The 12,242-nt window shown below is 33.8% G+C and overlaps 1 protein-coding gene across 1 annotated transcript in view; it reads left to right on the forward strand.

Moving 5' to 3' along the window:
* The window catches only part of LOC104719567 (phenolic glucoside malonyltransferase 1-like), a 3,293-nt gene continuing 1,896 nt past the window's right edge, over window positions 10,846-12,242 (forward strand). The window contains exon 1 of the mRNA XM_019230791.1: window positions 10,846-12,238. Coding sequence (XP_019086336.1) covers window positions 10,859-12,238 — 1,380 coding nt within the window. The 5' untranslated portion in view covers window positions 10,846-10,858. The remainder of the gene's footprint in view (window positions 12,239-12,242) is intronic.

Raw genomic sequence — 12,242 nt, forward strand, 5'->3', positions numbered from 1 at the left:
GGGGGGGGGGGGAATGAAGATGTGTGAGGGTTGACTATTAGAGGTGAGGGATCAGGGGGGGTTGATTGGTAGCTAAAACATCAAAAGAGTTTGAAGTAGCAAGAGAGGGGGTCAAGCAGCGGTCCACTAGAGCAGGTAGTGATGGTTTTTGTTGATGTTTTGTTTACTGAGGTATGGCGGGGGTTGATTGGTGGTTTTTGTTGCAGAACAGGTAGCTCAGGCCCCAGAGGAGAAACTTTAAGGCAAGAAGAGGATGAGTTAGGTCCCTCAGGTACTAAGGTACTCTGCTCCTGTACTTGATCATTTTTAGGTGCAGGACTTTGTGATACTAGCTTTTTTCTGGTTAGATTTGCAGGTTTACTTCGAGCTGGGGTCAAAGGAGTAGTTGCAGAAGGGCAGTACCTGACGACATATCCAATTTCGCTGCATTTTGTGCAAGTAGATTGGATCCACGGGTACTCAACAACTACTGTGATTACTTCACCATTCTCACGAACAATCTCCACGCTTGAAGGTAGAAGCTCCGTCAGGTTTCGTTCTAGTTTTACATGCGCTTCAGTTAAACTGACAAGATTCCTGGTGAATTCATCTATTTCCTTTGGCTCTCCAACCAGACCCGCCACAAGACTAATGCATTTTCTGTGCATCAGGTCGAAAGGCATACCTTTAAGGTGAGCCCAGATAGGCATTGCATTTATGTCAGGTTTGTCCCCTCCAGAGGAATCCCACTGAGCCACCAAGAACATACATTCACCAATGTACCACATCTTCTTCTCTAACACCTTGGTACGTATGTACTCGTTTGGTAGTCGAAATAAGATCGAGTTATTTGAATGATTAAGGTGAATTTCCAACCTTTGGCCTCTGCCCCACATGTGACCGAGGACACTTTGTATATGCTTAAATGTTGGCAATCTGCCTTTGAACATACCAATAATGAAGTCTCTGTGAATTTCAGCACCCTCATGAAAAACCGAATCAGGGATGACTATTCGAGGCTTCCCTTCCGGTGAGTAGTCAACAAGAGCTAGCCGGGAGAGAGATTTATCTGCTTCTTTTTTGAGTCGTTGTGCCAAAGAATTTACACTTCGACTGGGAGGGGGATGGGTTTGCGGAGTGGGGAGAGGAGGAGGAGGTACCAGAAGGGTAGTTACCACTGGAGTAGCATCAGCAGGATCTATCAGGATAGTCCGGATAGGAGAAGGAAGGGTAGATTGAGCAGTGTTAGGTCTGGTAACAGTGACTTTCGCATAGAATGGGTTGGTTGCAAAGAAACGTTAGGGTGGTTGATAGTCGGGATAGGAGAAGGAAGTGTAGATTGGGCAGTGCTTAGGAGGATACGGTTAACCTTCGGTGTTGGACAAGGAAGCAGTCCGTTAGTTTGAGCTATAGTACTTGCTTTGGACACTGTAGTAGGGTTTTTCAGATCTAAGGTTTGTGGTTAAAGTTTGATTGTATGCATTGAGAATTGCCTGGGCCTGAGGGTTGACAACTACAGGAGTGGACTTATGATGCGCTGGGAGAGCTAGGATCACTCGCTCGGAGGCGATATAATCAAGGGAAGAAAGGGAGGGAGAGTTGGGGGATAAAGGGGGAAAATCATAGAGGGAAGCAAGAGGATTTTGGTCAGGGGGGTCCGGAGGGAAGGGTGGGGGACGATGGGAACCACTTTCAGCCTTAGCTGAAGTAGGATTTTGGCCGGAAAAACGATCTTCAGGGAACCAGCGGTTCCAAATGTAACACTTACTTTGCTCTTCTTTTACTATATTTTTTTGGAGAATATGCACTAGATACCACAAAAACAAAACATAATTAAGAAAATAACACAATTATACAAGTGTTTGTGAGAGAGTACTCTTTCTTCAAATACAATTACACTTATACCCATTTCATATATTACATGTTTTTTTAAATATCATGTCATTTTTTTCACATAAATAACAAACTCTCTCTCCCTTCATGCACTCTCTCTCTCTCTTTCAGCTTTCTCTATTACTCTTTCTCTCTCTTCTCTTCCCTCATGCTCTCATATCCACTCAACTTTCTCTATTACTTTTTCTCTCTCTTCTCTTCCCTCATGCTCTCTCACTGGCTTTTTCTTCTTTCACAATTGACTTTACAAACACATCAAACAACATCAATTCTTCATTTTCCAGCTTATTTATTCTTTTTGGTTTTTCTCCTTCAAATTGCAGAAGATATCTCACTATATGTCTTTGGATTTCAATTTCCGTCGTCGTGTATTTTTGATTTAATTCATGACATTTTGGTTTTGTAACACGCTATTTTATCGAATTACACGTGGCAACACGCTACTTTATCAAATTACACGTAACAACATAATATATCTCTCTTTAGTAATCTATTTTCTTAAATTACACGTTATTTATGAAGATTACATATGCTTTCGTTTGAAAACACGATTTTTAATATGAAAACACTTTTTTTTAATGATACGCTTTTTGCTTTAGTATATGCTGATATTTTTATTAACTCACATGTTTTTTTCACAAATAACAATACGTTGTTGTACTTTTGTCTTTTGTTTAAGGACAGTTTTGACTTTTTCTTCTCTTGAAAATGGTAGTTACCAAACTTTTCTGACAATGTGGTATTTACTTAATTTCTTTCCAAAATTGTGATATTCACTAATATTACCCTTTTTTGTTATGTATTTAAGAATTATTTGTTTTGAAACTTTGTTAAGAATTTCTTGTTAATTACAACACGAAAAAAAAGTTAATGAAAAATATGAATTCCTGAAAAAAATTATAATCTAGAGATTATTGAGTTAATGAAAGAATTTAGAAATACTTTCAAAAGTTACTATATATTTTTTGAATTGTAATGGATTTGTTTTAATAATGAGAAAAGTGATCAAAGTCCAACGAGTGTTTCATTATATAGAATATGCGTTTGATTTAACGAAAGCAGAAACATTGAACTTTCCTCATATTCATTAATCATTACTTATACAGAAACATTGCACATTATGATTTTTGTGATCCTTATTATAAATTATTTTTCTGTTTCCGCCACTGAATATTCTTAATTACTAGTGATTATTAGTTCACGCTTCTGACTTTTTCAGAAAACAAAAATATACTCTCTTTTTCTGTTCCTCATAATTTGATGTTTTAGGAAATTTTCTTTGTTCTTAAAATATTGATGTTTTCAAATTTTTTGTATATATTTTCCTTTTTTAATTATTTATTTGACTAAAAAGTAGAAAAGTAGGAGAGATAAAAAAGGTGAGAGAAGAAAAGAAAGATAATCAATTCATTACCCAATTGAAAGATAAAAAAGGTGAGAGAGAAGAGAAGAAAATGTATAACTTTACCCAATTGAAAGAAAAAATATATAATGAATTGATTATCTTTCTTTTGCCTTAATATGTATGAAATATACTAAACATCAAACTATGGAGACAGGAAGTATTAATCTAGAAGATTTAGTTGGAAGATGAACCATTTTTATACTAATAATTAACTTTGTGGTGGGAGAAATCTTTACATCATGAAATTGAAAGAATGTGTTGAAAGTATGTTTTTGTCATGATACCAAAAATTTTATTGATTTTGTATATACTTTTCACTGTTTTTAGAATTGTAATTGGTCTTTTGTTTTTGCTTTCGTCCCACTTCTTTTATTTTTATATAATATCTTCTCGGGAATAGAAAATTTCAGTATCTGAAAATGATGGCAAAATATCGTCATATTCGAAACGGCTCCACAGTCAGGGGTGTCCGACAATAATAGCAAAAGACAGTCATCAAATTCAAATTTGTTATGAACTCTACGTACTTTCGTGTGAACTGTGAATGACCCTCTAGCCATTTCGTCAGTTGCGTCATATCTTACGTCCGAAATATCAAATATATGTGATAGAACTCCATATATTTTGTTTGACAAAAAAAAAAAAAAACTTCATATATTTTTCTAACACATTATACTTTTTTATTAATTATTTTTCTAACACACGATTTTAAGATTCCATAAATTATACAAAAATCTATTATAAATGTATATAGAGAGAGACAGATCTACAACGATCCCTAATGAATTATTGGTAATCCATACACTCTGGCACTCCCCACAAAACTTGTGTACCTTTTTTAATAAATAACTAAAGTATACATTCCTAGATTTATTAGTTGGATGCGCTGTTTTAAAAATCCCTTCTAGCACCGATTACGTTCCGTAAAATCGGTAGCTCCATCATTTCCACCTCGATTAATGACTAATTCCCGCCTAGCATCGATTATCCGATTATACCGTCTAATTCGATTAATTCCCGCATAATTTTGTATATACCAATTATTTTTGAAGCCAAATATATATATATTTTTATTATTTAAACATTGAAATTAAGAGTTTATGATGTTTTACAATAACTAATGTACAAACTTTTAATTAAAATCATAATTTTTTTTCTTAAAATTACGTTTTTATGTTTTTACGGTAATTTTAAAGAAAATACTATAATTTTATATTTTATTTGATATTTTTCTTTTCACATAAACATAATTATACATAAATTTAGTACTATATATTTTTAATTTACTATTAATTTAATAAAATAACCCAAAAACTAGTATCCAATTAATCCTCGTTTAATCTCCGATTTTCTCGCTAGGCGCTAGACCCAGCCCGACCGCCCGACTAGCGCCTAGCGATTTCTAAAACAGGGGATGGATGGTATCTATTATCCAGTTCTAAAATAAGCAGAAAAAACTTATAATTTGTTTGGTATATGTTGATTTCTTAGAATACAGAAACAAAATGATAGCAAAGAGTTGACAGTACTATTAAATTATAAATAACGAATCTCATATTAGTTACTTACTATACCACCAATACTAGTAAGAGAAAATTGCAAACTAAGCACATCATGGCTTATTGGTAATTTGAAATTAAAAATGTATTTGGTTGAAACTTAATTTATAGCATCCCCATATCATAGATCTTTTAGAAAGTACTAGGTTAGATCGCGCGATGCCGCGGGATGTTTTTAATACATTTGATGTTAAATATATGATTTTAATTTTCTGAAATTATATTAATCATAAAAATTATGATTTACACAATGAAAAAATATAGAAATGTATTGGAAAAAAAACTACAATGGTTTATAACTTCGTAGTATTTGTTATGCGTTTACATTTTAAGTCGATAAATTTAATTGTATAATTGGCTTAACGAAAATTCAAACACTGTAATCATCACCGTAGAAGAAATCACATCTATATTCATAGTAAATGCATGCAATAAGATAGACATATGATAATTTTTGTTTGATAATATGTAAAGTTTATGTATGTTGCTCCAAGAATCCAATAACTGATGTTTATCCTCCACACAGGCTTGAGAGATTAACGTAGCTTATTCTTAGAATGACCTGTAAATTAAGCAATTGTATGGTTTTTTTTTTTTTTTGGTCGAGAAGCAGTTATATGGTTTGTTCTCAAATTTAGAATATCAAAGCGTTGACAAAAATAAACAAAAGAAATGAATAACTTAACTAATCATAACTTGTTAATATCAGAAATGAATATTATTAACTAATGATAAATGTGATGTGGAACATAGAAGGATTTTTACTTAACATGAAATGCTTAACTGTATTATTTAAATTCAATTGGCTATCTATTTTAAGATTTTATAAGTTATAAAGGAAATGATAAATGTTAAATGGTATTTGTTTTTAGATTTTACTCGTTGATTAACTTGTTAAATGAATCATTAGCATGCAGGCTTTGATAGCATTGACTTTGTTTGTATTTTTTATTGAATAAGTGACTTCTTGTGAGTTACATGTTTTTTTAAAATCTATTTTAGCAACTTCCATGTATTTTAGTGATTGTGCTACATACTATTGGTAGATGAGCTAAAACAAATTGTGTAGGTAATGTAATAATGTAAAAAAACATAATTGCGATTAAGAAAAAATTTCTTTGTTTTCCATGTACAGTTGTCTTTGCGATTAAGAATATTCCAATTGAAACAGAGGTTTTGATGTCAATCAAAACCGTTAGTGGTGCCATTACGATGACCAATCTTGTACCACTAACAAGCCTGCAACAAAAAAAACCTAAGCATACACAGGGCCATAAGGATTGTATTGATAAAAACATTTTATTTTTAACTATATCAGCTAAAGTTTTGTTGTGATCGTAGCTTAATTTAGCTTTTTTTTTTTTTGATCGAGTGTCTGTTAAGCTGTGATTGTTTTTTTTCCTTCTTCGCTTCCTTCTGTTCTCTCTCCACTTCTCCAAGCCGATCAATCTTTGTCCGTCATCATCACCAACTCCTGGTCCGACAATTGCTCAAAAAACTCCAGTGACGACTTTCGTAGATTGTCCGAGGAAGACCATAACAACGCCTTATGCTGCGGTGGCTGGAATTGCTCCGCCCAAATCCTCCGTGGCACCACCACCTCCTCCTCCTGCTGCGGCGGCGGAGGGAAAAGCTACCACGACCACCAATTTGCCTCCTCTATTGCCTGATTCAATCTGCAATATTGAAGAATATGATTGAGAGTCTCTGTTCATACCTTCCGTGTTGGTTACTTTGTGAACATTGATGCTCTTGATGCACTATACGAGAAGGTGGGATTGAATTGAATGAAACATAGACACACATTGTTATGTATGAAGAAAATGCTTAAATCATTGCTCAACATCCTGTGGTGAATGCAAGCTGCAAAGATGGGAAGAGTTTTAGTTACAATAGTAACATTAACATTGTTGTGTTTGTTGCTGTTAACGACGACTTGATTACGCCTGTTCTACAAGATGTAGATAAGGTAACCAAATGTAATGTAGTTCTTGGAAGAAAGTAGCTAGGTTGTGATTGAACAGAGGTACAGTCTTAGGCTGGTTTGTTTGAAATGTGCGAGAGTCATGTTGAGTTTTTTTTGCTGAATTTTCATGGCGATGTGCAATCTGTACATATGACAATGATGAGAATATGTTTGTGTGTGATATTTGCAGTGTTCTTCGCCATCCTGAGGCCAAAAATCAAAGTATCAATAAAAATACAGGTACACTATGTGTTAGTGAGACTTTGGATTTATACAATCTCTCTTTGCATCTGCATAAGATACATAAATATCATGTGTTGGTGATTATAGTCTTGTGTATGGATCAGTTTGCTGAATATTTGGTTTGCATGCATTTTGTAATTTATGCAGAGACATTGAAGTTGCATGTTTTTGAACAGGTGTTAAAATGTTCTTTAGTGCTGCTCTTATTCAGATTCTCAAAAAGGGAATCAATTTTGGTTTGTACGTTCAAACCAAGGTGGAGTTTTGTGTCCTCTTTGTGGTGAAACAAGAACNAGTTTTTTTTGCTGAATTTTCATGGCGATGTGCAATCTGTACATATGACAATGATGAGAATATGTTTGTGTGTGATATTTGCAGTGTTCTTCGCCATCCTGAGGCCAAAAATCAAAGTATCAATAAAAATACAGGTACACTATGTGTTAGTGAGACTTTGGATTTATACAATCTCTCTTTGCATCTGCATAAGATACATAAATATCATGTGTTGGTGATTATAGTCTTGTGTATGGATCAGTTTGCTGAGTATTTGGTTTGCATGCATTTTGTAATTTATGCAGAGACATTGAAGTTGCATGTTTTTGAACAGGTGTTAAAAGGTTCTTAAGTGCTGCTCTTATTCAGATTCTCAAAAAGGGAATCAATTTTGGTTTGTACGTTCAAACCAAGGTGGAGTTTTGTGTCCTCTTTGTGGTGAAACAAGAACCGTATAGTCAAAGGGTTCTTACCATGACGTTACTCTAAAACGTGTAAAGTTTGGTTTGGAATCAAACAGAGGATTGATTTTCAAGGTATTATCTATCTGAAAGTGTGTGCTCTTTGGCTTTGATCATCTTTGCCTCAGGTGGAGATTTTTGAAGATGAGTAAGAAAATGGTGATAAGATAAAATCAAAGATTAACTCTGGTTATTCTTGAAAAACCCCAAAATTAGGATCAACCATTGCAGGCATACAAGTGCTGAATCACCACACTAAAGAGAGGGTGAGATAGGGATATTGGAAGTAGAAGAAACCGATTTTAACATTGAGACAATGATGTGTCTATGTAGGCAAACAAAAAACTGATGTGTATTAATGTTAGAATTTTATTGGTTATATATTTTAACTTATGTGTCAACTCCTCCTTCAACTAAAAAGCTGAGGTGTCAGTAGCTGGTGAAAAACAAAGGAGTTTTATTGTATTGATCTAAACTAATAAAAATAAATAAAGATTTAAAAATAAAGAGAGTTAATAAAAATAGATCGGTTTAATTCTTTATTTAAAATCAAAGTTAATTATTTCTTTAAGCCATATTAGAAAGATATTATTTTGTTGTTAACATACTCATTCTGATTTTAAATTTTTCTTCTTTTTTTTTTCAAATTCTTATGTCCTTATTTTCAAATGTGACAGCTATATCAAATTCTTCCAACGTCCACACAACTGATAAAAACAAATTCACAAATGCAAATAGACCTTAACTAAATTTTATAGCCATGCATATATATGTATATAACGAACATTGATTTGTCAGTTCACGTGGTTTAACATCTATCTTTTCATAGTTTAAAATTTATTGAAAAATTGATAAGTCAATATCAAAAAATTTTGATAAGTGGGCATGTAATATTCTTCTTTCTTTTCATCGGACAAAAAGTTGGCAGCTGCTTTAAGTAGGTCTATAAATCACCATTTTTGTTAAGAGGGTGTATTGAAACCATAACTTTGGAAAATTTGATGGGATTTAGAAAATTTGGTATTTTGATAGATTTTAGGGAAGTTGATATGATTTTCTGTAAAATTCTTTCAAATCCCACTTAAAGAAAATTTAGAATTTTGATAGATTTTAGGGAAATTGATATGATTTTCTGTAAAATCCTTGATTGAATAACACAGGATTTGTAAACTTTACACAAATCACTTGAAATCGTCAAGTTGAATACACTCCTTTAGAGTTTTTCTTAGTCACTTAGTCCAATTGTATTCCCTCAAAATTATTTCTAAATTTTATTATATTTATATTATAGTCCACAATATTACTGATAATTAGTTATAATAGCAAAACTTTCATAAATAAATATACAATGCACAATTAAAAAAATTATATCAAACTATATTATAAAATACAAACTTTCTATGATAAAACAAAATAATATATATTTTTTTGAAAACATAAAATAAAATTACATGTAAAAAGATAAATTTACTCAATATATGGTTAATTATTGAATGATTGTTGTATAAAATTATTTTCTATGGTACATCTTTTATATATAATAGTTTCAATTTTAATTTATATGTTTGAATTTATGTAGAATATATTTCAAACAAAATTTAATAGAATTATTTGTAAGATATATAAGTTGTAAGGACTAAAATGAAATATATAAAAGGTTTTAAGGATTTCAATAATGCACCCTCAAATTTAAGAGTTTACTATTCAAACCTTTAAAATTTGAAGGTTTAAAAGTCTGTTGGAACTTAAAATCCCTTAAAATTTGAGGGTTTGAGAGGTTGTTGGAAATGGTCCGATGAAGACTCAATATCCATTAATGTGGTAGGAATAACAAAATCATTTTATCATATTATTAATTAGTCCCCTCTCGATATCCCACATTGATAGAATAGAAGCCTCAAATTGGACATACGTACCACTACTAAACTTCTCAAGTAATTAACAAAAAAAACTCAATATAAGAAAACAAAATCTTTTTTCGACAAAAGAGTTGCTTATTGAGCATATATTCTCATGCTATTCGACAAAACAAAGCTATCATCAATGAAAAATGTCATGAGAATAGATTTACCATAGAAAATGTTATGTATATTACTGGTCATGACATTTTTCATTATCCCGTATATAGCTTTAAAACAAAATAAGACGACTCTAATGTATATCCTCGTTTTGAGTGGTTTAGAAATGTGTTGTATTTGAAATTGTCCATATGTTGGCTTAATGCAATAACTATCTACGGGATAAGTTTGGCGCTCGTAGCTTTCTATAAGGTGCTAATAAAACTTGTGTGTAAGTTCGGTATCGTGTCTGACTTCTCCTGATAGTTCGATAATGCTGGTCCGCTGGAAGCTCCTTTCAACATCAAACTTACCATTTTTGGATGATCTTTCAACTTATTTGACCTCCTTGTGTCGCACTATTGTAGGTTATCTGAAACTTATATATTTCAGACATCCAAAAATATACATAACCAGTAAAAATTATTAAAACTTCGAAGAATAAATAAGAACAAATAAAAAATATATTATACTCCCATAACATGATTTTGAAAATGATAATGAAATAAATTAAAAAGATAACGAACTATTTTATTTACAAACGGTTTTTTCGTGTATGTATTTTTTATTCATAAATAAAAAGAAACTATTATAAAAACTAAATCTTTTTGGAAATTAAAGATATATATAGAGTATTTTTTTTTTTTGAACAAAGAGATATATATAGAGTAATAAGTATTATAGAAAGAGTTAAACTGTTAAAGATATATTTGACCAAACAAAAATAAAGGAAATACATCTAATACTCTTTTTGAAAATCATTTACCATTGACCAGGTTAAATTCTTTTCTTTTTTTTCTGTGCACCATTTGACCAGCTTGAATTCATACTTCAATACGTACTTCTAGATCTTTTTTGTTATCCTTTCTGTTTTTAAAAAAGCGAATATCCTTCTATTGTTTTGGTAATGTACTTATTTTTTGTTATTATTTTCTTGTTTGAAACAAAATTGGATTCCTCCTACCATTTTTTATTTTGTGATAACAAATTCCTATTCATTGTATATATATTATCATCATCGGATGAGTAAACCAATCTCACAACACATAATGGTGACCAAAGAAATGGTTTCATCACTTAACATCATCGAAGTGGTACGAGTCACCCCTTCAAACCCCGACTCGTCCGAGTCAGCAACTCTCCCACTCACCTTCTTCGACCTTCTCTGGTACAAACTTCACCCCGTCGAACGAGTCATCTTCTACAGACTCACCGACGCAACTCGCCCTTTCTTCGACTCAGTCATCGTTCCCAATCTCAAAACCTCTCTCTCCTCATCCCTCTCTCACTATCTCCCACTCGCCGGCAAACTCGTTTGGGAACAACTTGACACCAAACCAAGCATCGTCTACTCCCCAAACGACGCCGTTTCATTCACGGTCGCCGAGTCAAACGCCGACTTCTCACGTTTAACCGGAAACGAACCATACCCGACCGCCGAGTTACACCCGTTAGTCCCCGAGCTACATGTCTCCGACGACTCAGCCTCCGCCGTGTCGTTTCAAGTCACCTTATTTCCAAACCAAGGGTTTTGCATCGGCGTAAAAGCACACCATGCCGTTTTAGATGGAAAAACAACAACCATGTTTCTCAAATCTTGGGCGCACGCATGTAAAAATCAAGATTCTTCTCTACCGGAGGATCTAATCCCAAATTACGACCGTACGGTCATAAAAAGCCCGACGGATTTGGATACAGAGATCCTGAACGCTTGGCACTCAGTAGCCAAAACGTTCGCCGGCGGTAAAGAACCAGAAAACCCCAAGAGTTTAAAGCTCTTGTGGTCGCCGGAGATAGGTTCCGACGTCGTCCGGTACATTCTCAATCTCACTAGAGAAGATATTCAAAAGCTTAGAGAACAACTCAAGAGAGAATCCTCTGTTTCATCTTCACCAAAGGAGCTTCGCTTATCCACGTTTGTGATTGTTTACTCGTACGTTTTGACGTGTATGATCAAAGCTCGAGGCGGTGATCCGAATAGACCAGTCGGGTACGGATTCGCGGTGGATTGTCGAAGTCTCATGGTTCCACCGGTTCCATCAAGTTATTTCGGCAATTGTGTCTCTGCTTCTTTTAAAATGCCGTTAAAGGCAGAGACTTTTATGAGTGAAGAAGGGTTTTTAGCTGCTGCGAGTATGGTTAGTGATTTGGTTGAGGCATTGGATGAGACTACAGCATGGAAGATCCCAGAGATTTTGGCAGCATTTATGACTCTTCCACCAGGAGCACAGGTTCTGTCTGTTGCGGGTTCGACCCGGTTTGGAGTATACGGGTTGGATTTTGGGTGGGGAAGACCGGAGAAAGTGGTGGTTGTGTCAATTGATCAAGGCGAAGCGATTTCCTTGGCGGAGAGTAGAGATGGAAATGGCGGTGTGGAGGTTGGCTTCTCTCTCAAGAAACATGAAA

The sequence above is a fragment of the Camelina sativa genome, chromosome 10 (assembly GCF_000633955.1).
Source record: "Camelina sativa cultivar DH55 chromosome 10, Cs, whole genome shotgun sequence".
NCBI lineage: Eukaryota > Viridiplantae > Streptophyta > Magnoliopsida > Brassicales > Brassicaceae > Camelina > Camelina sativa.